Source organism: Aphanomyces invadans (genome assembly GCF_000520115.1).
Source record: "Aphanomyces invadans strain NJM9701 unplaced genomic scaffold supercont1.5, whole genome shotgun sequence".
Lineage (NCBI taxonomy): Eukaryota > Oomycota > Saprolegniomycetes > Saprolegniales > Verrucalvaceae > Aphanomyces > Aphanomyces invadans.
The window spans coordinates 2,085,409-2,110,986 of NW_008580150.1; the positions used below are offsets into that span (position 1 = coordinate 2,085,409).

The 25,578-nt window shown below is 57.1% G+C and overlaps 12 protein-coding genes across 13 annotated transcripts; 5 read left to right on the plus strand and 7 right to left on the minus strand.

Moving 5' to 3' along the window:
• Window positions 1-48: 48 nt before the first annotated feature.
• Window positions 49-1,744, plus strand: H310_03642 (hypothetical protein). Its single transcript, XM_008867599.1, has 2 exons — window positions 49-609; window positions 665-1,744. The coding sequence occupies exons 1-2, from the start codon at window positions 81-83 to the stop codon at window positions 1,507-1,509; spliced, it is 1,374 nt and encodes a 457-aa protein (XP_008865821.1). The 5' UTR covers window positions 49-80; the 3' UTR covers window positions 1,510-1,744.
• A 268-nt stretch (window positions 1,745-2,012) lies between these two features.
• On the plus strand, window positions 2,013-4,475 carry H310_03643 (delta l-pyrroline-5-carboxylate synthetase; the record flags this gene model as incomplete). The annotated part of the gene is made up of 5 exons (XM_008867600.1): window positions 2,013-2,390; window positions 2,459-2,777; window positions 2,821-3,678; window positions 3,732-3,914; window positions 3,967-4,475. 5 exons carry the CDS (start codon window positions 2,013-2,015, stop codon window positions 3,975-3,977), a joined length of 1,749 nt encoding a protein of 582 aa, XP_008865822.1. The 3' UTR covers window positions 3,978-4,475.
• A 25-nt stretch (window positions 4,476-4,500) lies between these two features.
• On the minus strand, window positions 4,501-5,025 carry H310_03644 (hypothetical protein; the record flags this gene model as incomplete). The annotated part of the gene is made up of 1 exon (XM_008867601.1): window positions 4,501-5,025. The coding sequence occupies one exon, from the start codon at window positions 5,023-5,025 to the stop codon at window positions 4,501-4,503; it is 525 nt and encodes a 174-aa protein (XP_008865823.1).
• A 956-nt stretch (window positions 5,026-5,981) lies between these two features.
• Window positions 5,982-6,746, plus strand: H310_03645 (hypothetical protein). Its single transcript, XM_008867602.1, has one exon. The coding sequence runs from the start codon at window positions 6,309-6,311 to the stop codon at window positions 6,693-6,695; it is 387 nt and encodes a 128-aa protein (XP_008865824.1). The 5' UTR covers window positions 5,982-6,308; the 3' UTR covers window positions 6,696-6,746.
• H310_03646 (hypothetical protein) lies at window positions 6,556-9,706 on the minus strand. Its single transcript, XM_008867603.1, has 4 exons — window positions 9,573-9,706; window positions 7,422-9,512; window positions 7,285-7,373; window positions 6,556-7,226 (listed from the first exon to the last, which is right to left on the minus strand). Exons 1-4 carry the CDS (start codon window positions 9,693-9,695, stop codon window positions 6,764-6,766), a joined length of 2,766 nt encoding a protein of 921 aa, XP_008865825.1. The 5' UTR covers window positions 9,696-9,706; the 3' UTR covers window positions 6,556-6,763.
• A 202-nt stretch (window positions 9,707-9,908) lies between these two features.
• On the minus strand, window positions 9,909-11,099 carry H310_03647 (hypothetical protein). Its single transcript, XM_008867604.1, has 3 exons — window positions 10,820-11,099; window positions 10,681-10,773; window positions 9,909-10,634 (listed from the first exon to the last, which is right to left on the minus strand). Exons 1-3 carry the CDS (start codon window positions 11,069-11,071, stop codon window positions 10,431-10,433), a joined length of 549 nt encoding a protein of 182 aa, XP_008865826.1. The 5' UTR covers window positions 11,072-11,099; the 3' UTR covers window positions 9,909-10,430.
• A 104-nt stretch (window positions 11,100-11,203) lies between these two features.
• On the plus strand, window positions 11,204-11,857 carry H310_03648 (hypothetical protein). Its single transcript, XM_008867605.1, has one exon. The coding sequence runs from the start codon at window positions 11,366-11,368 to the stop codon at window positions 11,819-11,821; it is 456 nt and encodes a 151-aa protein (XP_008865827.1). The 5' UTR covers window positions 11,204-11,365; the 3' UTR covers window positions 11,822-11,857.
• Window positions 11,858-13,574: 1,717 nt separating this feature from the next.
• On the plus strand, window positions 13,575-16,486 carry H310_03649. Of its 2 annotated transcripts, XM_008867606.1 has the most exons (4): window positions 13,575-14,766; window positions 14,821-15,566; window positions 15,620-15,753; window positions 15,802-16,486. In XM_008867606.1, exons 1-4 carry the CDS (start codon window positions 13,653-13,655, stop codon window positions 16,361-16,363), a joined length of 2,556 nt encoding a protein of 851 aa, XP_008865828.1. In that variant the 5' UTR covers window positions 13,575-13,652; the 3' UTR covers window positions 16,364-16,486. The 2 variants fall into 2 exon arrangements, with proteins under 2 accessions (XP_008865828.1, XP_008865829.1); XM_008867607.1 differs by having other exon boundaries at window positions 15,620-16,486.
• Window positions 16,487-16,553: 67 nt separating this feature from the next.
• Window positions 16,554-17,234, minus strand: H310_03650 (hypothetical protein). Its single transcript, XM_008867608.1, has 2 exons — window positions 16,906-17,234; window positions 16,554-16,848 (listed from the first exon to the last, which is right to left on the minus strand). The coding sequence occupies exons 1-2, from the start codon at window positions 17,191-17,193 to the stop codon at window positions 16,636-16,638; spliced, it is 501 nt and encodes a 166-aa protein (XP_008865830.1). The 5' UTR covers window positions 17,194-17,234; the 3' UTR covers window positions 16,554-16,635.
• A 228-nt stretch (window positions 17,235-17,462) lies between these two features.
• On the minus strand, window positions 17,463-21,776 carry H310_03651 (hypothetical protein). The gene is made up of 4 exons (XM_008867609.1): window positions 20,937-21,776; window positions 19,206-20,829; window positions 17,776-19,141; window positions 17,463-17,720 (listed from the first exon to the last, which is right to left on the minus strand). The coding sequence occupies exons 1-4, from the start codon at window positions 21,622-21,624 to the stop codon at window positions 17,508-17,510; spliced, it is 3,891 nt and encodes a 1,296-aa protein (XP_008865831.1). The 5' UTR covers window positions 21,625-21,776; the 3' UTR covers window positions 17,463-17,507.
• Window positions 21,777-22,337: 561 nt separating this feature from the next.
• H310_03652 (hypothetical protein) lies at window positions 22,338-23,582 on the minus strand. Its single transcript, XM_008867610.1, has 5 exons — window positions 23,107-23,582; window positions 23,015-23,056; window positions 22,799-22,963; window positions 22,668-22,750; window positions 22,338-22,613 (listed from the first exon to the last, which is right to left on the minus strand). The coding sequence occupies exons 1-5, from the start codon at window positions 23,566-23,568 to the stop codon at window positions 22,535-22,537; spliced, it is 831 nt and encodes a 276-aa protein (XP_008865832.1). The 5' UTR covers window positions 23,569-23,582; the 3' UTR covers window positions 22,338-22,534.
• Window positions 23,583-24,303: 721 nt separating this feature from the next.
• On the minus strand, window positions 24,304-25,471 carry H310_03653 (hypothetical protein). Its single transcript, XM_008867611.1, has one exon. It carries the CDS (start codon window positions 25,419-25,421, stop codon window positions 24,468-24,470), a length of 954 nt encoding a protein of 317 aa, XP_008865833.1. The 5' UTR covers window positions 25,422-25,471; the 3' UTR covers window positions 24,304-24,467.
• Between the last annotated feature and the right edge of the window lie 107 nt (window positions 25,472-25,578).

Here is a 25,578-nt window from a genome sequence, read left to right on the forward strand (position 1 = left end):
TGCCAACCGACAGGCGGAATCGCCCGTGACATGGCCGCCCTCGATGCACGTCCATCGATAGTTCCACATTTCACTCTGTCATGACGTACCGACGCAGGAGTTTGCTCTGGCGCATCGTGGTTGCCGTCCTCATTTGCACACAAGTCGCGTGCGCGGGCAATGCGACAGACACCCCCACTCCAGTTCCGTCGACCAGTGTCCCGACAACGGTATCTCCACCCACGCAGTCTCCCCCCGTGACGACCTCGGCGCCGACAAACCCACCCCCCACACAACCTCCGACGGCGTCTCCAACCCCGCCACCGACGCCGCCTCCTGTACCTACCACTCCTGTTGTGAAGCCGACGCCTCCTCCATCCAGTACCTCTGCTCCTGAACCGTCCCCTTCGTCACAACCCCCGGTGACACCGCCAAGCCCTGCCACAACTTCCGTCCATCCACTTACAGAACCACCCGCTCCTTCGCATCCAGATGACAGCCCGCCATCTCCTTCGACTCAAGGTGGTGACTCCCCCGTCGATGCATTCGATCCACAGTTGCCAACCACGTCGCCGTCGAATCTCCGCGTCCCGACCAGTCCTGCAGGAGATCCGAGCTCTAGCAGCCACGGTACGTTTCCGTGCTGGCAATTTCAGTATGTGCTCATTCGTTCGTCGTGACGTAGAAGCGTCAAGTGCCGCCGACGATGCGACCAACTCGAACCTCACCATCATCCTTGGGTCCGTTCTCGCCGGGATGGTGTGCGTCGTTGTGGCCGCCGTGATCGTGCGCCGCCGTCTCCGCAGCGTTAGCGGCGACGAGAAGATGCTGCACGGCGCAAACACAGCTGGCGGGTCGATGGTGTTTATGGATTCGACGAGACCGTCGTCTGTTCCCGTTCTTCAGTCCAACAACCGCGTATATGAAATGCCCAACCTGCTCGCGCTTCCGGCGCCGGCGCCGACGAAGAAGCCGCCTTCGACCGTGCCACGCACCACGTCGCGACGCGATGAGCCGCGGACGGAGGAAGCATCTTCCTTGTACCGCCTGTCGTCGATGCATCACATTCCAATCGTCGACTGCATCGATGCGCTCGGAAACATGACGCGCATCTCGGAAGCAGAGAACAGCGACGGGTCGTCGGCGGCCACCACCCTCGACAACCATGCGGCCGACAACGGATTCGCCATCGATGTTCGAGGCACGGATGACCTCTGCCGGTTCACTCGCGCGTCCGAGCACTACAGCGAAAGCACGTACGACGGTGAATTCGGAGACCATGTTGGCTTCCCAAGCGATGTGAGCCGGGAAACAGGGTGGTCCATTGGAAGTGAGAACGTCGCAGCCCCTTCTGGTGAATGGGGCGGCGCGGCGGCGCCATCCCACGACGTTCGCAACACGGACGATCTCCTCCAGACAACCCGCAGCATGGTCTCCATCGACGACTCTTCCGTGCGAGGATCGTCCGACGTGTGGTTAGATACAAACCGCTTCAACGCGATGGTGTCGACCGACGTCCACATCTTTTAAGCTCCCGTTAGTCCCCTAGCTCTAAATACATACATGGCCGCAGTGATGTTTCGTTGGGTCTCACGTGTTGCTGCTACGCTCGCTGCATGTGCTGTGGGGTCGGTCGGGCAGCACGAGCGATGCGCGGGGTCTGTTCGTGGTCGTGTATCACGTCGAGTTTGAGGCGCTTGTGCACTCTCCAACGATGGCTGACAGAGTCCACTGACCGGTTTGCGGTGGTTTCACGTGCCACGATGGAGACAGCCAAGTGAAGATTTCGACGGCGTCACATCTAGCCCCATATGAAAGTCGTGGTGTGGGCGCGCGCTGCGCTCCTACATCGTCCTCGTCGCCACGGCATGCGCGGCTGCCGCGGCGGCACCTCAAGAATTTTCAATTCGTCATGCGGTTACACTTTCCTTTGATTGGTGGAAAAATTGGTATGGCGTGATTTGATTGGTTTCTTCGTTGGTTGAAGATGCCCACGCCACACAACCAAACTCGTCGGAATCCTGCCCCGAGCGATGCCGTCCCAGCGCAACCTTGCGCGAAAGGATTTCGTCCATGCAAAGCGCATCGTGATCAAGATGGGAACGAGTGTCGTGTCTACGAATGGAGAGCCTGCGCTTGGACGGCTCGCTTCCCTTGTGGAACAGATCAGCATGTTGAAGCGACAAGGAAAGGAGGTGCTGCTTGTCACCTCAGGTTCTATCGGAATAGGTCGGAAGAAACTACACAAGCAGCTCCTCTTGTCTGCGTCCCTGCGGATGCACGTACAAGGAGGCACCGCCCAGCATCACGCGCTCGACGCGAAGAAAGGCGCGATGGCGGCCGCAGGACAAGTCGGACTCATGGCGCTGTACGAGACACTCTTTTCCATGTACGATGTCGCGTGCTCCCAGGTAATCAATCCCCCAGCTATCTTTACTGTCAGTTCCATGCAATGGAATGTCGTCACTATCGATTCCAGGTACTTGTGACGGATGCAGAGTTCCGCACGCCTGAGCACCGCGCCAACATCCGTGACACGTTGCTGCATCTGCTCGAAATGGACGTCTTGCCCATCGTGAACGAGAACGACGCGATCTCGGCGGGGCTCTATCGCGACGACGAAGGCGTGTTCACCGACAACGACTCGTTGGCGGCACTGATTGCCGGCGAAACGAGCGCAAACTTGCTCATCTTGCTCACGGACGTCGACGGTGTTTTTGACAAGCCACCAAGCGAGCCGCATGCGAAGGTCCTGTCTGTGTTTGGCGCGAGCACGTCGGATGGGTCCATTGTCTTTGGTTCGTCCTCATCACTTTGTTCATCAAAGTCACTGTCGATCAGGCGAAAAATCGTCTGTCGGCCGCGGCGGCATGCAAGCCAAGATCCAGTCCGCCAACCGCGCCATCAACCAAGGCGTAAACGCAGTTGTGATCGCGAGCGGCTTCAAGTATGGCATCCTCGACACCATCATGAAGGGGGCCGCAGTCGGCACGCTGTTCGTCCCGAACCCGTCGGCCCTAATGCCGGCCAACCCCCCCGAAGAAATGGCCCTTGCTGCACGGGACGGCAGTCGAGCGCTACTTAAGCTATCCTCCGGAGAGCGCGCTGCCATCGTGCGTCGACTCGCCCGCCTTCTTGTCGACGAGTCCCCTCGCATTTTGGCCGCCAACCAGCAGGACTTGGACGCCGCCGGTTCGACATTGGACCCTCAGCTGCGCAGTCGGCTCAAGTTGACCCATGCTAAACTCGTCACACTCGCCCAAGGCATCGCAAGCGTTGCCGACCAGGAGGAACCTGTCGGAAAAGTTGTCTCGTTGATGGAAATTAGCACGGGCTTGGTGCTGGAGCAGGTCATGACTCCGATCGGAGTCATTTTGGTCGTATTCGAGTCGAGGCCGGACTCATTGCCGCAGATCGCGGCCTTGGCGCTTCGCTCTGGCAACGGACTGCTACTCAAAGGCGGCAGGGAAGCCCGGCACTCGAACGAGTGCTTGCACGCGCTTGTGCAAGACGCAATTCGACTGGAAGCCCACGACAAAGTGTCTCCGGCGGTGATTGGGCTCGTCACAACCCGCGACGACGTCGGCGCGCTGCTGGCCCTCGACCACGTTGTCGATCTGTGCATCCCCCGTGGCTCGAATGCCCTCGTGTCTCACATCAAGAAGCACACCCGAATTCCTGTTTTGGGCCATGCCGAAGGTGTGTGCCATCTCTACATTCATGACAAAGCGGACATTACCAAGGCAACCAAGGTGGCCGTCGACGCCAAAACCGACTACCCTGCCGCATGCAACGCACTGGAAAGCCTTGTGCTGGACGAGCGAGTTGTACAGCGAGGGGCGCACCGAGCCACACTCGACGCACTCGTTGCGGCGGGCGTGACGTTGTATGCTGGTCCTCGGGCCGCAAGTTTGAACTTGCTTCCAGGCGCGCCGGTACGGTCGGTCGCGTTGGAGGATCGTGGTTGACATGTGCCGTTCTGTGTAGGCGGCGCCTAGCTTGTCCCATGAGTATGGCGCCCTGGGTCTGACGGTCGAAGTTGTACCTGGTGGCGTCGATGGGGCGATCGCGCATGTGAACCAACACAGCAGTGGCCACACCGAATGCATCATGACGGAAGATGCAGCGGTGGCGGAAAGGTTTCTCAGCGGCGTCGACAGTGCATGCGTGTTTCACAACGCGAGTACGAGGTTTGCCGACGGATTTCGATTTGGGCTTGGTGCTGAAGTCGGCATCAGCACGGGGCGCATCCACGCCCGCGGCCCCGTCGGCGTCCACGGTCTCCTTACCACCAAATGGAAGCTTCGATCGGCCGGTGTGCATACCGTGGGGGCGTTTGCTCCTGGTGGTACAGCCAAGTACACACACAGACCCCTTGCGCCCAAGAGCAAGCTATAAGGCCACGGCGGCATCGTGCGCTGCGACGAACTCAGTACCGCCAGAACATTCAACGAACGATGCGCCACCAGCGTACGTTGAATTGACTTGACTCCAGTCTTTTCGCGCTTGCGTCAGCTCGAGTCATAGCGGGGATTCATGACCCAGGTACAGTTGCAGCACATCCTTCCGGCATTGCGAGATCGACAGACGAAGCTGAGGGTTCTGCGCATACACGTCTGGGTTGACGTCGAGGAGGCTGGGCACGCGGATGGCAATGCCGACGCCGTTGCTACGGGCCGACCCGCTCGACCGGATCGAGCTCATCGCAGTGTTGGCCCCGTTGTCGGATCGAATCGAGCCGAGGACAGCCTCCAACTCGGATTGAAAGCTCAATATCGCCAGCTCGACGTCGGATCGCGTGCTAGCCAAGATCGCGGGTTCCGAGCACACGCCAGAGGGCCGCGCGTACGTGCCAGTCCACCCGTCCACCAACGAATTTGCAGCGTGGAGCGTGGCAGGAATTGGCCGGGGATCGTCCTGGAAGATGTCGTCGTCCGAGTCGAAGTACCGAGGACGAGTTCGCAAGATCGCCATCAACAAGGCGCCGCCAATTGCGCCACATGCGACGACGCCGCATACGATCGCTAGGATGGTGGACGTAGACATCCTGTTGGATGCAGTCGATGGCGCGAAAGGAGGCGTTGATTGCGGTTGCTCTGTCGGCTCCGTCCAGCTTGATGTCGATGACTTGGCATCGGAAGCTGCGTCCAACTCGTCGTCGTTGCCTGCCGAGTCACGTCCCGAATCGTAGCTCGGTGGGGGAGACACTGAAATGGTTTGGGACGGCGATGGAAGTGTCGTCGTTACAAGGACGGACGGGATGGAAGGCGAATGGGTTCCATCAAGAGATGGAGGTGGTGCCGAAGCTTCGGGTGGTGTGGGTGGTGCTCCTGTAGTTGACCAAGGCGGCGGGGTGGATGTGACGGTTGGCGAGCTGGTCGGCGGTCGTGGCGTTGGAGTCGTGGATATACGAGGTGGCGTGATCCTTGTGCTCATGATGGAATCCTTGGCGCTGGCAGCGCGGAAGTCGTCGACCGCTTTCCCACCGTCAGCGACGCATGTGCCGCATGCCACCAGGGCCAGTGCGACCGTGACAAGGGTCCCCCACCAGCGGTCACTCTGTGGATACCAGCAACGACGCATGGCGAATGCTCGACTGAGTTTCGAGTCCACATGTCGATCTCAGACCAGGCGACTGAAAAGTTGGTGCGACCAGTTCTGCAATACCACGTGCTGAGATGAGAATGCTGGCGAGGGTGTGAATCCGGTCGATCGCGCACGCTGCAGAGCATGACTGCGACGTGGAAACCTCGACAACGGCAACGGGGACCCTCCTGGACACAGGATCTCAAGAGACGGTCTACCACCACTTGTCTTACCTTCACTAGGGCGTCGTCAGCGGTGCTTGGCGGGGTTCACCTTCGCGCACATTGGTCCAATTTCAAATTTCAGTAGAAAACGCGCGAATGTCATCGAATAGTGGAGCCCCAGAGGTCACGACGAGACTCGCATTGCCGCCAACGTGTGCCAAACCATCGCGACGATGCGGTGCGTGGCTCTTCTGGATGGACCACCCACTCAGTGCGTCATCCGCGTGGTGGAATATGGCTCATGCACGTGGGATGCGGTCGAGATATGCGAAGCGGGGGCACCTGCGATCCGCCCAAGTGAGCAATCGCGTAAACGACGGACTTGCTTGCTGCCGCACTGGGTGGCCTCAGCGGCGAAGACACTTCGATGGACGAACCTTGTTCAAGCGAAGACGTGCTCGAGAATCAGGACATCACGGACCAACGGCGGAACCATAAACGTGTTGGCAGGTAAACGGTCCGTTGCCCCGTTTACTCGTTCCCGCACGAACGAGCGCGCGGGGTAGTTTGGCAATCGAAATGAAGTGGATCCTCGCGCTGGCTGCTCTGGCGGTAGCACAACGCCCGGCGTCCCATGCTCCAGGGAGCGTCGCGAATGCAACCACCATCCCACTCGACGCAGGGCGAGCGGCGCCTCGGCTGCGCGGCCGCCTCCCCACACCATCTCGTGCTCTGTCCATCGCCCCCGCTGCGACGATCCGCAGCAACGCAACCACCATCCCATCCATGCCCCCAACCACCTCGGTGGTTCCGCTGCTCCTTCCTACGACGGAACCGATGGCCACCGCACCCGTCGAGTCTGCTCCAACGACGACAGACCCGCCAGAGATTCAAGTGGCCGACGAAGCGGGCGACTTTCCTTGGAAGATTTTGAGCCAGCAACTCGAAGCGTCGATGCTGACGTAACAGCGACGACTCTTGACTGACTTTCATTCGAATATGACCTGTACACTCGCTGCTACCTAACCTCGTCCTCATGAGCTCCAACCGCCCTGATTTCCTGCGTCGTTGGCGCCGCCATTGTTGTACGGGCGGTACGACTGCTGGTGCTGGGGGTACCCTTGCTGCTGGTGGTGGTGGGGAGGAGGCTGCTGCTGCTGCTGATGGCCGCCCCACCCACCAAGTGGCTGTTGCTGTTGCGGGGGTTGGTTGTACGATCCCGCCCAGTTGCTGTAGTGCTGTTGTTGGCCATACACGGCAGGGTTGGGATTGCCCGGGACAGGGGGCGACGCAGTGTGTTCGCGAGAAGGGCCCACGGTATACGTCGGGTCGATGGGGCGTCCATTGCTCAGAGGCGCTTGGGGTTTGCCACCCCCTTGCTGAAGATGATGGGGGGGCACTTGCGGGTGCAGTTGGCCATAGCCCAAGTCGCCAAAGCCAGGGCCGTAGTCATTGGGATGGCCGAGGTGGGAAGGATCTTGGTAGCCCAGCGGGACACTACAACACCACATTGTCATCACGAGCACGTCGTAGAGAGGAAGGAGGACGAGCGTACTTGGGGGGATTGGAAAAGCCAGGGGCGCCGTCCATGCCGTACGGAATGTTGCCACGAGGGGGGAATTGACGGGGGCTGTATTGAGGGTACTGCACAGCGCCATGAATGCCCAAGAAGATCTCGACAGTCGACCGTACCTGGTGGTTTTGGTAATAGCCGTGGGGGTAGCCCTGTTGGGGGTAGTACTGCGGGTTGTAGTTGTACGGGTTGTAGGGCATTGCCATGCCGGGGGGCGGCGGCGGGGCGTACTGCGGGTGGTACGCATGAGGCAGCTGCTGGTATGGCGCCAGATGGGGCTGCTGCTGGTGGGCTCCTTGGTTCGGGTTGACGTTCGGCGCTGGACCCGACGTTTGAGGGTTGGACGAGCCCGCGCCCGCGTTGGTCGATGGCGCGTTGCCCTGGTTGATGCCTCCTGCGTTCGACTGGGTTTGGTTGCGGTTTGCATTCGTTTGCTTGCCAATGGCGCCTTGGACGTGTCCGCTAGCAGCTGACGACGGGGTGGTCGGCTGGGCGGTGGAAGTCGCTGCAGAAGGTTGCTGGGATCGGCCAGACATGCCCACCGAATATTGGTTGTACGTGCTCGGGTGATTCTGGTACAAGGGGCTGCTGGTGAACGCAGCCGAAGACGTGGGATGGTTCAACTTGGATTGACCTGCCGGGGTTCCTGCAGACGGAGCGTTGTATGGAGTTTGTTGGGCGGCGCGCGACGAGGCTGGGCCTTGCTGGCGCTTCGACACTTCTTCCGGCTTGGGAAGGGCCGCCGGGGACGGTGCGTTCGGGGCCGGGTTTTGAAACTTTCGCGGTGACGCGGCATGCTTGGGGCTTTCTGTCAAGCCGGGGGGCGCCGACGACGTGGCGCGCGGCGACTTTACGGCAGGCGCGGCTTGTTCATGGGATTTCTTGGGCGACCAGCTGGCAGTCGCAGGGGTCGTGGCCGTGTTGGCCCAGTTGGCTGAAGCAGTCGTCGTGTTGTCAATATCCATGGAGAAGCTGCCGAATTGAAGGGACAGCTCCGGGGCCGCGACATCACCCCATCGGCCCATGCTGAATTTATTCTGGCGCACTTCGGTCGCGGGAGCAGCATTGGTGGGGCTGGATGGGAACGACCTGTCGTGCCCTTTAGTCTGCGTAGGGCTCTTTGGGGACTTGGTCGCCTTGGGAGAAAACACGGCCGCCTTCGGAGATGATGCAGGATGCTGAAAGGACGGCGTCAGAATCGGACTCGATCGGGTCCAAGCAGGGGCTGCGGTGTCCCAGTCCGACGACGAAGAAGCCGCAGGTGTTTGGGCTTTTGAAGACTCGAGAGAGGCACCCCAGGACGCAATCGTGTCGGCAGGTTCCACCCGCGTCGTCGGTTCAGGCTTGTCGTCCTTTTTCTGGTTTGGCGATCGCGGCCATTTCTGTGCTTCGGTAGAGGAAGCCGCATTTGTGGCGGCAGGCCATGCTGTGGTCGAGGGCGTGGACGCAGGTGGGGTCGTATCTTCGAGCTTTGTGTCTTTGGAGACGTCCCATTGGGGAGTGGTTGCCTGCTTCTTCGGCGACTGCGGCATGGCCACTTGCGTTGCGGGTGGTTGTGTCTGCGTGGGAGGGGCTGCGGCTTTCTTGGGGCTCGCGGGTTTCGCCTGGTTCAGGATGTTTGGCTTCTTTGCCCATGCACCATGAAGGACAGGCGCCGGTGCTACTGGTGCACTCGTGTCGTGTTTTGGCGTCGCCGGTTGCTTGGTCTGTTTCGTTTCGGTTTTATGTGTGCCCGAGGCGGGAGTGTTGTCGCGTTCGTCTGCAGTTTGGTCAGTGGTATCCCCGGCAGCGTGTTCTTCCTGTCGAACCCAATTGTCTTGCCCGCGGCCTGTACCACGACCACCACCGCGGCCACCGCGCGATGCGTCGCGAGTTGTACCATCTCGTGTTGTGCCTCGGCCACCGGAGGCTGGGCCGCGAGTGTTACCACGGCCTCGACCGCCTGTCTGAAGCGTTGAATTGTCACCTCCATGTTGGTAGGTGTTCTTGTGCTGCTGTGTGGGTGTCGTCCACGACGTTTTGTCGTCGTTCTTCTTTTTCGGTTGCTTCTTGCTCACCGTGGCCCATTCGTCCTGGACCGCGCCGTGGTTTTCCCACAATTCGCTGACAGCCAGCTGTACTTTGCCGGCATCGCCCTTGGTTTGCTGAAGAATCAGCGCGATGCGTTCATCCGACGTCCCTGGTGGGCACGTTTCTCGGATTCTCGCGACCTAGACACCTTCCATTGGAACCTCACGCCACCGCCGCCACAAGACGAGGACAGCATGTACCTCTTTGGCATTGTTCGTGGATCTGGTTGCGCTCGACCGGGGCGACAGCGGCTTGGCCACGTCGTCGTTGAGTTGCTTGGCTTGCAGGCCCTTCTGCAGATTGTACTCCTTCCGACTACTCATCTTGATGTGTTGTGGCAGCAACTGCGTCCCTCAAAAAAGAGTGTTCGATTTTTATTTTCTCTCGCCTCAGTCTCTTGCTTTTTGTATTCTGATTTGGTCCAATTTATTTTATTTTGCTCGTGGCACACTTGACACCACACATTGGGGGAAAGAACGAGGACCGCTCGTGTTGGCCAATCAAAACCGCTCGTTTTTGGATGCACGTTCCATTTTGGACCGCGCGCGATCTTTTTTGCCGGCGCCGATCGTGGCGGCGGAGCGTACGCGCGACGGGATGGAGCACAACGATTCGCCTTTGCGATAGCCTTTCAACTATTTCTCGCCTCGAGATCCAGCGAGTGCGTCGAGAAACCTTGCTTCTTTCAAGAAAAACAAGCTGGAAACGGATAGAAACAAACTCCAAGCACCAAGCCGTACATGCAGTTGTGGCCCAAGCATGCTCATGCTCTCCTTATAATTCTCGGGGTGTCCTCTGACGTGGAAAGCGCAATGCGGTGAAAGGATCTTTCGCATCGTGACTGCGTCGTGTGCGGTGTACACATGGACTGTGGAACGTATGAACATTGAATGTCCGTCTAAGAGCTGGAGGTTTCTACAGACCACATCATAGGCATATCGTGCGAATACATTTGGCTCGTTATCTTTCAATCTCTGCCGCGTATGCAGCGCTTGATCGTAGGATTGGCGTGTGGGGAGATGTGAAATGCGTCTCGAGAGAATCGACGGACTATTTACCTACAATTCGCCACATTCGGTGATAATGACGGGTGTCCGGGGCTTGTTGTTTTGGCCCGTGGGGACGCTTTCGATTTTCCGCATCACGAGGAGCGATGCACTGTCGAGAAGCTTGCCGAACACGACGTGCTTGCCGTCGAGCCATTCACACGCCCCACATGTGATGAAGAATTGGCACCCGTTTGTGCCCGGGCCACTATTTGCCTACAGATTCATAAGTCTCAATGTGCCGCGTTTGAAGGAGGAGTACCATGGATACCAGACCAGCTTCCGTGTGTTTGTGGCGAAAGTTTTCGTCGGCGAACTTGTCGCCGTAGATGCTCATGCGACCCGTTCCGTCGCCCTACGAGATGCATGTCATTGTAATGCGCATAATGGGACAAAAGAACCTTGAGAAAGTCACCGCCTTGAACCATAAAGTCCTGGATGACGCGATGAAACGTGCTGCCCTTGTACCCGACAGGAAGTTCATTCTTGCGGTACTCGCCTGTGCAGAACTGCCGAAAGTTCTCGACTGTCTTCGGGCAGTCGTTCTTGAAGAGTTCCATGCGGATACGTCCAAGCGGTGCGCCGCCCAACGCTATGTCGAAGAACACGACGACGTTCCCTTTGCGCAGCGCTTCGGCGAGCAGCGGGTCCATTGCACCAAGCACGTTGTGGAAATTTCAGAATTCTCCTTTAATTAATGTATTCATTGTCAAAGGACATCACTCATACACTATTTTCAAGCAGCTGTTTCACACTATTTTTAATTGAAGTAGGATTCGTGTCCACGCATCACAGCTCGCTTCCACGTGCGATTTGTGCCGTCATGACATTCTTACGAGGAAGATTAAAGTCGAACCAACCTAGAGCCTCTATATCCCCCTGACGTGGCGGTGGCTACACCTCCATCGAGGTCCCAGTCCTACAAGTGACTGGCTTTGCGTCGATTCATGGACGATTCACTGCCGCAGACTTGTGCGACGTTGTGCTATTCTTTCATGATCGCAATTTCTTTCAACATCGTCGTATTTGACACTTGTTTTGACGTGCAGTATAAACTGCCCAGCATCAAATGTTGTCACGATGCGCCAGCAGGAAATGTGATCTCTGAGTCAATGGACGCGCCGTACAGTCGCGTCGTTGGCATCCCTTTCGACCTGTTATGCATTGCTCAACCAACATGGCCACGTCGTTCAAGTCCTGTAGCGTCGTGCGTTCATATGTTGGTGTCATGTCGTCATGCTCGCTTCCAAGTGGCGCTGCGCACGAACACCAAGGGATCCATGCCCTCCTGTGGTAGATTGCCCGATTGCCAGCACTCGCTGCACTTGGACGCGATGACGAGGTCCACGAGCTTGGTTGCCAAGGTGGTGCCGGTGCTTGGGGGATGGAGCATCTTCGAATGATTGGTTATATATTATCCAATAAAACATATCCTGCCACGAATATTGTCCAATAAACTCACTAGAATGCCATCAGCACTAGTGAACTCGAAGCAAGCTAGCACAATGGACGACAATCACATCGCCAAATCACGCATCCGCCCGCCGCCTTCGACACAAGCCTGGATACATTGGGATAATGGACACGTAGCCGCTACCGTTAGAGCTACACCGTACAATGTGTTCTGTGTGGCAGCTCTCGATCTTCGTAACTTGTCTTTGGTGTGAGATGCGATGATTTTCGCACCAAGGGGCCTTCTATATTTTGATTGGACGAAATGGCCGATGATGTGGACGAAGTGCAGATAATCCACTTCGAATTGTAGGCAATTGAAATGCATACATGATTGTTACGGAATGGACTTTAGTGTTCGTCATTTGCTACATAATTGCGCTTAAGTTTTGGAAATTCGATACCCTACATAAATCGAAGTCTAGCCTGGTAACGATGACCCGTCGCACGTGGATCCCACACGAGAGCCGAAACTTGGCTGTCGTTGGCCGAACCCACGGGCCGTCACACGCGACCAACGCAGAGCTGGTCCCACGTGTCTGCGCAAATGGCAGGCGCGGGAGAGATGTGCACGAAAGAGCAGCTCCATCGACCGCCTCTGGAATAGCCACTCATCATTTTCACGAACATCAACTACCTGATGCTTCTTGCACCACGCCTCCTGTCAAGAAAGACATCCCGACCAGCCGCGTCCGCGACGAAGACAACAACTCCGCCGCCATGTTTGTGCTGGACTCTGTCGAGATTTCCCTTCTCGACGTCGCTCGCTGCGTCCAAAGATGCAGAGCAAAAGCCTTCCCCCATGGACCAAATCCCTCCTGTCGTGATGCTGTCTGGTTGAGTGAATTTGCGCCATCGACAACCCCACTGGACGAAACAAACCCAGTATAACCTCCACAGGAAACTAATTTAATGTGCTCCCGGCCCGAGTTGGCTGACATTGCTGCTGGCATGACCAACACGATGTGCAGGACAAGCACATGCAGAAAGACGAGCGGCCCACAATACTGCAACATGGGAAACACTGAGCTCTGCACTACACACACTTTATGAATGTGACGATCGACCTTGTCCTTCCCTGCGGCACGCACGATAGGAAGAGTCTTATGCATTCCGTGAGCAGGGTCTTCCAAGAGCGTCAATGGCATGGATCAAGCATACTCGGCAAGAGCGGCCTCTCTGCTCCACTCAACTTCTTTCGCGCCAACCATGGTCACACGTGTCCAATTCAATGCTAAAGAAGTGATGTCAATCCGGCACAAACTGATATTTGACGACAGAATATTTCAATTGTTGTGGCGCTTCCAAGAATTGTATCTGCAGATTTCCCGTTGATGGGAAGGGGCTCAGTGCAGGCGACTGCTCGATCGACTTAAAGCCGGCCTCATCTCAATGAACATTATCTACCTCGTGTTAAATTGCAATGCAGCCTAAGCCTCGTACTCTCGTGGTAGCACTGCAACGAGACCGCTACATACAGAATTGGCGGCCATGGCGCCAACTCTGCGCAATAGTTTGCGACGCCGGAAGCTTGCATCGGGTCGGGTGTACGAGCTGACCGTCTCAGTGGCGCCGCGACCCTCCGGTGCTGATATCCATACAAATGTAAACATTTAAAATTGTGTGGCAGAAAAATCTTCGAAAACTGCACGAAGATTTTCATGAATGTTTACAAACGTCGAAAACTGTCGAATTTCTGATGTGCGTGTACGTTGTAGTGCATTATCCGGACATGGCAACCCACGTGATCGTCTCAATTCGAAAAGGTAGTCGAGCACCAGGATGGCTCTTCCACGACCGCAATGGGTCGTCGTTGGACCGTCAGCCGACGAGCGATACAAGCTATGCGACGCACTCGCTCTTCGCTATGGAATTGTACATGTAGCTGAGAGCGTGGCATCTTCTTCCGCCGACGAAAGCAATGGCGCCGACGTCGTGCTCCGTCGCCTCCACAACACGGATTGTGCAACCCAAGGATGGGTGTTGAACAGCGTTCCATCCACAATCGAAGAATGCAATGCATTCATCGCTGGAGGTATCGTCCCGCGCATTGTCTTTGACTTTTTTGAGGATGATGCATCGTCGACGTTGCGATCCCTTGTCGACGCCGCGCTTCAGGTATGGAAATCAGCCTCCGACACAACCACCACCATAAAGTGCGCCATTTCGTCCCCTGACTCGTCCGAAACGGTGGCAACATCCATTTACCGCGCTATCGACACTCGTACATGGACTCTTCATCTGCAGTCTGAAGTGCCAAGCCTCGCCGACGAGCATCCGGAGGCTGTGGCTGACCTTGTGCACGTGACTGCAACACTACCATTAACCGAACAAGCAGCGGCAATGAAATTGCTGTCGTCACTCTTGACTTTCAAAGGAATGGGAGCCCTCGCGCCAGACTGCGGCAGTAGCGTTGTGTCGCTCGTGAAGGTGTACACCGGCGTGTCCAAGGCAACGCAGGCGACGGTCGCGAGTCGCTTTCCTCCAGAAATCCTCGCCATGCTGCCGTTTGTTGAAACGCTGTCCCCGAATGCACTCATGACGATGGCCCCGCTAGCCCAAGAGATCTTCATCGATGCGTCGTCGGCCGGCGCCATCCAGCCAGCAACTGCTGTCAAAGTCCACACTGCGTTCTTCGAAGTGTTGTCCGAGAAGGAGCGGCGCCAACTCGTGCGAATGCTACCAGCAAAAGAGCAGGAGCTTGTCACGCATGTCGTGGAAACGACCGAAGGACTGTCACCCCGCGGCGTAGAGACCGTCGTGCACATGCTGCTGCAATCGACCAACCATTCCTTGCCATCCCAGCCATCCAAAAACCATTCCCCCCCGCAGCCATTCGTGGTTCCAGGTCCCAACGAGACCTCCGTGCATCAACCGCTTGCAGACCATACTTATGGTACCTCAGTCGCTGTGCTTCAGCTCATTGTGCTGATCTTTTCCCGACGTACAGGGGCCATCGACATACCCGACGCCCCTCCACCGCCGTCCCGCGACGCGGTCATGGCCAAACTCGCGCTGACGGCAACCAAAGCTCACGGCCGCCGTCTCATGCGGTGGGTGCGCAGTGCGCCCCGCAGTCTTCGCGTCCTGTCCTTTGTGTCGTCGGTGCTTCTCTTTGTGACCGCGTGCATCTCGATGGTGCTGGATGTAGTTGCCGGTCCCATGATTGTGGTCGTGATCAACATGTGGATCGTGGTCTTTTCCCTGATCATGGTCTCCGTCGAGGTCAAGATCACAGCTATTGAAAAGCACAACTCGATCGCGACGTACTTTCCTCTCGTTCGGACCGTGACTGGCCGCGGCGCGTTTTTGCTCTTCATCTCACTGATCGCCATGACCCTGGCTGTGAAAGCAACGTGGCAGAATGCGGTCCTCGGTGTCGCTGGCGTCGTCGCGGCCGGCATCAGTCTCTGGTCCATTGCACTCGGCAGCATCGCGAGCCACCAGTTCAACGCGCTCCGCAGTCGCATCGAGTCGCTTGCCCAGCTCAAGCAAGCGTTCGATCTCGCCGACGTCGACCGCGCCGGCGAACTCGATGTCGACGGACTCGGCCGGTTCTGTCTCGTTTGGGACTGGCCCATCGACGTCTACTTTCTCGAAGCCATCGTGCGCGACTTGGACGGACACAACTCGAACGCTGTGTCCTTGTCCGACTTGCAAGTGTGGTGGTCGCGCGCCCACCACGACACAACCATGGTGCGTTCACTTGTGCGATACTGTCGAGCGTCCTCATCGTCGCCGTTGTGCAGCCGCCTCTCCAGCAGAGCCCTCGACTATCCCGCTGCCACCGACCCACTTCGATCGTCAAGCTGTTCAGTGTCTTCACCGGCGTCCTCACCATGGTCACAGGCCTCGTCGGCAACATCGCATCGTTCCATCCTCGGTGCGTGCGCTGTCTTTGGCCGCTCCATGGCTAACGCCAACTCTATAGGACGGTCACAACGAGTGAAGTCGCAATGTACATGATGCTCGACTTGTGGGTGATCCTGTTTGGCATGATCGTGGTGGTCGTCGACGCGCCTCCGACGTGGTCACATGCCTTGAACGGGTGCAAGCGGATTGTTCTGGACAACTTTGCATCGTTCCTTGCCACTCCCGTCGGTCGAAGCTTCTTCTGCTTGTTCTTGAGCACGTTTGTCGTGTCGGTATACCAGAACGACTCGGTGTACTTGCCGATGGCGACCAGCGCGTGCCTCGCGCTCGTTTCGCTCGTTTACACGTGCGTGGGTCGCAGTGCCAAGAGGCAATTCTTCCTCCTTGCGAAAGCCGTCGACGGGACCAACTGCAGCCGCGTCTTTGCCGCCGCCGACAACGATGGCGACGGCGTGTGGAGCCTCGACGAGCTTGACGCGTTTTGCCGAGCCCAACACGTCGTGCTGAGTGCCGCGCAGTGGGAAGTTCTCGTTGCTGATCTCGACCAACACCACGTCGGCGCCATCACCCTCCACGACTTTACGACGTGGGTGCAGTTGCAGCACCGCAACATGTCCTAGCATCGATCGATCACGAACCATGGTAGTTCCAACTGAATCCCAACGCCAGAGTCTTGATTCATACCCGACGCCGTGTGCGCGCAGCGGTGAATCGATATGAGCCATTCATTTCCAGAACCACAACATGCCGCGAATGCATGGCTGCTGATGTCGGGAGAGAGGCTGCGGTGGTCGCACACTTGCGAATGGGTCCGGACAAGCCGACCCAGATTGGATGGTCGGGACGCCGTCGCAAGGGCGACCGATGGTTCGGATGTGTATGTATTCGTTATTTATGGGTCGCATGCTTCGTCTTCGCACAGGAATGTGAGCTGTTCGTTGGAATGGCTGACGAAATCAAAGCAGTCGTCGCACACACGAACGCGATCTTTGTACCCCTGGGACGGCAAAGCGATGCGGCGGCGCGAGTGTTCGGCGCAGAATGAAAAGCCACATTGACGGCAGTGGTGTCGTCGCAGGAAGAGGTGGAATTCGGTGTTGCATTCCTGTCCACACACACACCTGCATGAGACCATCACGTCCGCACCATCGACCGACGCTACCTTGCAATGTTTGTCTTTCTTCCACCGCGCCGCGTCCCGACCGATAATGGACGACGCAATGGAGAAGCTCGAGTCGCTTCGTTTGCGACCAGATGCACTCATCGCACGGAATTGTTGCGCGACGAGGTCATTCGCGGCCTGCACGTCTTCCGTTGGCGGCGCCAGGCCATGCTCACGCATCATGTCATCGTAGTTGTAGATCGCTTCGTCTTCTGGAATGCGCATGTCCGGGTCTCCAGATAGCGACACCGTCGCCGACGACCGCAGCACCTTCTCCGGCTTGTCCATGATCGCCAGAGATGGCCAGATGATCTCGTGATGAGGTTGGGCAAAACCGTTTATCCCATGCTGGGAAATACGACATTCTTCCTCTTGTATTGCATTGGATTCTCGGCGTGCTCACGACAATGGGCGGCGGCGCGAGTCGTCGGAAGTGGCGCCAGGAAGAAGAAGCGGACGCAAGCAGGTAGAGAGAAAAGAGAGTGTAACGTGTGTGTGGACGCAATCCCGATCCGGTTATCCGGGACGGCTCGTCCCCGTGTGCCGTCGAAAGTACGCTCCACGTCGACAAGGCCGAACGTGCCAGCAAATATGGTGAATTATCATGCGTCATAAATCTCGTCCTCGCCGAGATACATCAATTGCTCGTTGAAGTTGGTCACCCACTCGAAGCAATCGTCGCAGACGCGGACGGGGTCCTTGTACCCCTGCGACGGGAGCGCGACCCGCCGTGTCGAGTGCTCAAAGCAGAACGAGAATCCACAGTGGCGGCAGTGGTGGCGCCGCACAAACAGATTGAATTCACAATTGCATTCCTACACCACGAACGAGACACGTCAGGTTCAAGCTCTTGATCGCGCCATACCCTACCTTGCATCGCGAGTCCTTGCTCCACCGTGCGACGTCGCGCCCCGTTATGGACGTCACGGCGGAAAAGCTCGAGTCGCTGCGCCTTCGAGACGACGCACTCATCGCACGGAATCGCTGCTCCATGATGCTCTGGGCTTCTTGGACATCGTCGCTGACTGGCATGAGGATCCCATGCTCCCTCAGCATGTCTTCGTAGCTGTAATCTTCCTGGTTTTCAGGAATTGTCATCTCTGGGTCCAGCGACAACGTGCGGCTCCGTCCTTTGCTGATCGTTGGTCGGGGCGCGAGGGTCGGAATCCCGCCACCGTCGACAGGGGGCTTGGCCAGTGGCGGCTTGGACAGCACTTGGTTCACTTGGTTGTCAAACACGCTTCTCACGTTGTGGATGAGCTCTGAAAAGATGTCGACGGGCGGCGGCGGCGTCGGCGCCACAGAGTTGTGGCTATCCAACAACTCCTCGTGCATCTTGTCCGCCTGGAACTGCTGCGCCGCCTTCGAGTCCCGCCGGTAGTACTTGGTGTTGGCTGAAAACGTATTCGATCGGGACTTGCTGGTGACGATGCCAATGGGCGGTCGGCGAGTTCGCACCCGCGACGTTGGGTTCGTCTTGCCATTGAACCCCGTCGGTTCGCCGGCCTCGGTCACCACATCAAAGTCGCTGGAAGAACGGACCCGCTCCAGCGTTTGCCGCATCATGTCGAGCTCGAGCTGCAACTTCCGATTTGCTTCCTCGAGCGCCGCTTTTTCGCTCAGCTCCTTCTCGACGCGCTTGAGCTCTTCCTGGAGCTTCCGCTTGTCGTCTTGCAGCGCTTTGACGTTGCGAAATTCGGCGCGCAACGTGGCGAGCAACCGGCGGGCGTGCCGGCGCCGCCAGTGGCACTGCACAGCAACCACACGCTGTCGTGCCCGTGCAAACTGCCGCTTGGCCAAGAACCCGCGCACCGTTTTCTGCAGTTGAATCGCATGCACGTGTTCGCGACGCGCCTGGACCACACGTTTCGCCACCACTTGCCGGTGCTTCGACTGGAGCACGACGACCGCATGACGGAACGACGTAAACGCGTGGCGCGCAACGACTTGACGCGTCCACGTCTGCAGCACGATGGACGCCGCCGTTCGCTTGAGGTGCATGCGTTGGACGTACGCGACATGCACCCGGTACGCACACTGCGCGACGAGCGCCGCGCGCAGCAGTCGCCGATACGCTTTATAGCAGACAAACCCTCGAAACAGGCGCTGCGCTTGCACCGCCGAGTGCGAGTAGATGCGTCGTTTGAGTGTTTCCACGTCTTCGAACGCTTTCCGGCGGAAAAACACTTTGGTCGTCCCCAAGCTGACATGGGCATGGTGGGGGGTCGTGCCCGGCCTAATGCAAACACCAAAACGAGTCACTTCACCGTTCAAACGTCAAGACGACGTGTGGTTCGCACCTTTTGGCCAGCAGCGCATGGCAAACATGCAAGAATTCCCCCAGGACGGGGAACGAGTCGGCTTGAATCAAGTCGCGGATCGACGGCGTCGTCAATGGCGCCACGAGCCGGCCATACCCGACCCTGAACTCTTTGTGCGTCAACCGCACGGGAAACCCAGCGCGCGCGACCTTGACAGCTTCGAGGACGCCGCCACTTCGGAGCTGTTCGACCATCCGAACACGGTCAAACGTGTGGGGTCTGTTGGCGTCATTCGGCTTGAGACACCGGACGTAGTGCGGCGCGGTCTTTTCAATCGTGGCGACGAGTTCCGTGAGCTGGGCCTTGAATTGCTCGGCCACGTTGACCGACCCGATCGACGAGTGGAGCGCGGCCCGGCGCTTTGTCGTTGCCGTTTGTTTCGACGCGGCGTGATAAATATCGTGCAAAATAAAACTCTCCGAGTTCTGGAGCAACTCGACGAGCGAGTCGAGCAACGCGTCCTTGTTTTTGTCGAGAAATCCGTCGACCGAGTAATTGACCGGGCCGGCGTAGTGGAGGACTGTGAATTGCCCGTCCCGAACGTGAGCTTTCGACGCATGGAACATGGGGTGCGGGTCGTCGACAAACGCTTTGTAGTACTTGGCGGCCAGCGCCTTGTCGCTTCCCTGGGGCACGCGGCATTCTTGATCGAGCAACGAAAAGAGCCCGATCGGTTTCTTCTCAAACAATTCGATGCACGGGATGTTGTCCGGGAAAGCAATAAACTCCCACGCAATGTGCTCGGCCTCGTACAGCTTTTGCTCCGTCTTGAACACGTACGAGTTGAATTGTTGCTGGAGCGTCTCGTTTGCGTAGTTGATGCAGAGTTGCTCGAACGAGTTCATGGCCATGATTTCAAACCCAAAGATGTCGAGGAGCCCGATCAAGTGCATGCGGGCGCCGGCGTCTGCGTGGTCCGGTGGATGGATCGATCCATTGACCCGCCGCACGAGCCACTCAAACAGCGATCGGTATGCTTCCATCGCGAGCGCGTTGCGCGTGTGTCGTGCTTGCATCAAGCTCATCCCCATCACAAACACCTCGCCGTTCGTCGTGATGGAACGTTTCGTCAGGGCGGTCTGAAGATGCTTGGACGGCACTTGCAGCAACTTGGCGGCGGCACTCACGTGGGGCTCCGACGCCGACGCAATGAATGCGCTGCGCATGGCCGCGTCGTTTTCGTCCGTCGAGTCGAACGAGATGTTGCCCAAGTGCAGCACGCCCACGATGAGAGCGAGAACCTGCTCGACGTGCTCGGACGACATGCCTGTGTCCAGCATGGCTTGGATCGTGATCGGAAACTGGTCGATGTCGAGGACATTGTCGCGCCGAGCCATGCACCCGCTCTGGTTAAGAAAGTTATACGCGTCCAGGTCCAGGACGTGCCACTCGGTGGCCTTCTTCCGCAGGTCGAACGCTAGCGGGAGCGGCCGGAGCTTCTTGATCTGCTTCTTGGGCGGAAGATTCATCTGGAGGATCGTCGACACGAGCTCGTAGAAAATGTGAAAATTGCGCTCGTGCGGCGCCTGCGTGACCACGCGAACCTTTTCCAATAAATACGTGCGAATGTTGGCGCCGACGATCTTGGCATGTTGAAATCGCACTAGAGCAGCATGGTCACGATGGGCAGCGTCACTCAGGTTGAGGTCGCCACACGAAGAAAGGTGGAGAGGGAGGACCCAACGATGGCGACAATGCTGCACGACGTACCTTCGATGAACTTGCCAAATCGACTCGAGTTGTCGTTGCGCACAGTGCGCGCGTTCCCAAAGGCTTCAAGCACCGGGTTTGTCTGGAGTACTTGCGACTCGATGCTGTTCTCGGACGACGACTTGCCCCCGTTCGACATGTTGGCGAGGTAGCTCATGATGATCTTGGTCGCTTCCGTTTTGCCCGCACCGCTTTCCCCTGAAATTAAAATCGCTTGGTCGCGGTGGTGCCGTGTCATGTCCACGAACGCGCGCTTCCCAATGGTGTACAAATGTGGCGGCAACACGTGCTCGAAGAATTTGTTTTTTGGCGACGCGTCGTACTGTGCCATGACCGAGTCGTCGTACAAGGGCAGTGGCTTGAACGGGTTTATGGACAGCACAATGTCTCCGATCGTTGTGTATATGGTATCGTTGGCATACCGACTCGACAACGCTTGCAAAATCGACGCTTCGTGCAAATGCGGGAGCGTGATCAGGTCCTCATTCTTCTCTTCTTCCTCCAAACTATTCCGGAGCAACACGTTTGTCGTGATTCCGTCGCGGTCTTTGATCAGTGCAATGGTTTCAGTCGCCGCCTGATCGGGTCGCTTGACAATGAGTCGATCGGCATTGGTGTGTTCGACGACGGTCGCTGCCGTCCAAATGTCGTTTGGGTCGGCGATCCACACGCCTGCACCAGTCTCCATTGGTGGGTGGTGGCGGCCGTGATCGCACTACAGCGGTGAGATCCTACTACTCGTCGGCTCACCTGCCTGGGTGATGTGTCGCCGACTCGACGCAGCAGCGCAACACGTCCGCTGCCCTGTACGTCAATGATGTTGTGCGTTTTCACATCCTTGATGGGGAGAATTTTTTTCGAAAGCCATTTTCACTGGATTTCACTATAACAGGGTGTATTTTTGTATCCTATTTTTACCTGCCTATTGAACAAGTTACTGCCTGCAACGCACTTTTGAGGGGCGAAACGCACTTCATCGGGCCAATCCACCTGGTCGTGCCGCTACACCCAATTAAGTACGCCTGTCATGCGCTGTGTAACTGCCACGGCTCTATGCCTCCACGGTACCAACCGGGAAGTCGCGACGGGGCGGCAACGTCCCCTCCGGTCCCCTCCGTCGCATCATGGCGACGACAGTCGATGGCTTGACTTACTGCACATGCAAGCCGTCCGGCGGCCCTCTCTTCTGCCAACGTCAATGACGATACAAGAATGTATGTGCGTCAATTTGCACATGCCCCTCGCGGTACTGTACAACACTCTGCCGAAATCACTTTGCGTGGGTCCACCGCGTGCATTGACAAAGCAGGCGCATTTCCGTGCGCGTGGGTGGCGATAGGGACGTAGAACATTCCACGCGAAGCGGCTCAGCATGGATCGCCAACTCCGTCGGTCGCATCACGGGGGTGTCGACCTCACGGGTTGATGAGGCCAAAGGATTGGTGGCGAGACATTTGAGGCCAGTGAGTGTCTGGCGTGAGGAAGAGCTTTGAATTTTGAGGATGCGCCAGGCCAGCAAGTCGTGCTTGGTCGTCGTACTGTACAAACGGAACGTTCTCGGGCAAGACGGGGCGACGATGTCTGGTCCTACTTATGATTCAAATTTGGTTGAGCGGGGCAAACGTCATGCGATGGATGGGGCTCGCGCCGTGTGTGTGGATCGCAGCCATGTGCGCCCTGCACATCGCACAGATGAACGTCCGGTCTCGCTCGATGCAAATGGTACTGCACCTTGTGCCATATCCCTTGTGCTGTGCAAAGTGGTATGCTGGCCACGTTTTGTCGTACTCGACCATGAGGCGGTCTCGAGTAACCTTGCACAAAACACGTCAGGCAGCAAATAAAACACAATGGAACCACACCTTCGCAATGATGGATGCGGCAGCGATCGCATACACCTTGCTGTCGCCTTTTACGACGAACTCCCCCGAGATGCGCAGCGGTGGCATCTTGTTTCCATCGATCAAGGCGTAATCGGCGTGCACGTTCAACGCTTCGACAGACTTGGTCATGGATTCCAGCGTCGCCTAAAGACGCGCGTCATTTCGATGCAACGAGGGCTGCGTAGAAGCGGAAACCTGCAGGATATTGATCTCGTCGATGCGTGCAGGACAGTTGACCTACCAAACAGCAACAAACCTGACGCGCAGCGATGGAACGCGCCTCGTACATGAACTGCGTATTGCACGTCTTTATGTGTAGTCAATGCTTCGAACAACGCCTCGCGCTGAGTTTCGTTGAGCTGCTTGCTGTCGTAAATGCCTTCAATCTCGACATCCAACGGGATGTAGCAAGCAGCCGCGACGACAGGTCCAGCCAGGGGGCCCCGGCCAGCTTCATCGACACCGACTACGCATGAATATCCTTTCTTGTAGATGCGCTGCTCGAACTCTCGTGATAACGTGCCACGTTTGAATAACACCTCGCCAGCCCCACCAGATTCGTCTTTTATCTTGCCAGGTTTGGACTTGTGTTGAACTGCAGATGTATTCGCCATCTTAGTCAAAGCACGAGCTGCTGAGGTGGTCTTTTTCACCTTCTTCGATGCAGATGGAGTCTTGGAAGTTGCCATGGCACTCAGCAGCCGCGTCGAGCGGCGAAGCGGCACGGCCGCCGACGATCCTCTCATCATTCAAGGTGACTTGATTGGTCACGCAAAACGACAGCACACTAAATAATGGTGAGGGAGGATCGTCAAAATATATGCAAGTATATTCTGACCAATCCCGTTCGTTCATGCCCACCGCTCAAAATAGTGCTACTTGATATATTTCATCTTATTGTAGATCTTACACTATTTGACATCGGTAAAATCCACCCAATAGGCCACCATCCAGCAACCCGCCTCTTCACACAACCTTCTCGCATGCCGACGGATCTCACGGCGTCTGGACCGCCACCGCGGTCATTGGCATCTTCCTTGAACAAATTCGGACCGCTCAAGAAGTCGACAGTGCTCCTGTTACTCGAACATGAGCACGTAGTCGCCCAAGTATACAAAGTGGCTCAAGAACGTGGAGCCATTACAGATGGGGATGTACTGCTCGAGATCTCCAAGTACACCGGCACTCCAGAGCCACAATCGCGGTCAGTTCGGGTAGTTCAAGACCAGTCCAATACTATGAGCAAGTTTAATTCGCTAAAGACATCGACAAAGCTGCTCCTCTTCGACAACGAGCACGTACTAGCTGAAGTCTACGAACAAGCGGAGACGCGCGGGACCATCACAGACGAGCAAGTCTTGGCCATAGTTCGGCAGAGACCTGCCCCTCTGTCAGCGTTCCCATGACGTTTACTCAAGGTAGTTAACAACGATGTAGTATGCGTGTCTGTTGGTGGTTTGACGCGCGGAATGGCTTGATGGAACCAACCCTGCTGACCGTCTCCGTTGTGTCGCCAATAGGGCGCGATGGACCTGCTGATCATAGGGTGCTGGATATCATGTATTGGTCCTGAAAATGCCCGTCAAAAATTCAACAGCCTAGTAAATACATCTTCGCGCTCCGACTATCGAACCAGGGTCAGATCACGTCAAAAGCTGTCGCTGCCCAACGAGTTCGATCGCAGCGTGTACAGGTCGGCCTCGACACGACCGTTGACTCTGTTCTTCAGATGGTTAATGCGCCGATTGAGCTTGGACACATCGACTTGCCCGCCGCGCTCTTGCAGCGTGTAATGTGTGTGCGCCTTGCCCTTTCGAATGTTGTGGATCCTTCGCTTCATCAACGTTGCATCCACGTCGTCTAGCTTCATCGCGTCATCCTTGTCTTCGCCATGCATGAGCAAGCATTGAATGTTGGCGTGACCGTACACATCCGCCAAGTCGTACACAGTCTCGCCTTTGTAGTTGGTGTGGTGCGGGTTCGCACCTGACTCAATCAACGCTTCCACCACAGCAACGTGCCCGTGGATCGCGGCCATACCAAGGGGCGAGTTGCCTTCCTTCGTTGAGCCCAAGTTGACGTCGACGCCGCCGTCCAATAGGTAGTTGACCACGTGCAAGTCGCCTTGAATAGCAGAAATCAACAGTGGCGTGATAACTTTGACGATGCTTGGATCGCGCGTTACGGGCACGCGCTCAACGACTTGACTCACGGTGATGCCACCGACGCGGCAAAGTCCTGTGATGATTTGGATGTTACGTCCCTGCGTGGCCAAGTTGACCAATTCGAACAGAATCTGCACCGTGGCCGCTTCCGACAAGCTTGCAGCAAACACGAGCCATCCTTGAGTGACCAACTGCTCAAACACGTCGTACGATCCAGACATGCAAGCAGCCGACAAGATCGACATGTTCACTTCCTGCGTCGACGGTCGAATTCCTTTGTGCAGCAGGCGGTCCACGACTGAGGTATCCGACCGTTCCACGGCATCGAGTAGTTGATGGTACGGGTTCACATCTTGGCTTTGCGTCGACGAGGACGAAGATGAGCGGAAGCTGCCTTGCTGTTTGCCGCCATTGACGCTCCGTTGCAGGGCATGCATGCCGTACTCGCGATGAGATTGTTGGGGAATTCTCGGACGGCTCCTACAGGACAAGGAGGGGATAATATGCATAATTTTGAAACCCGCCCACACATCATAAACGACGAAGTTTCTTTACACAAACAGCATTTTATCGCCTTACATAATTCAATTTGTT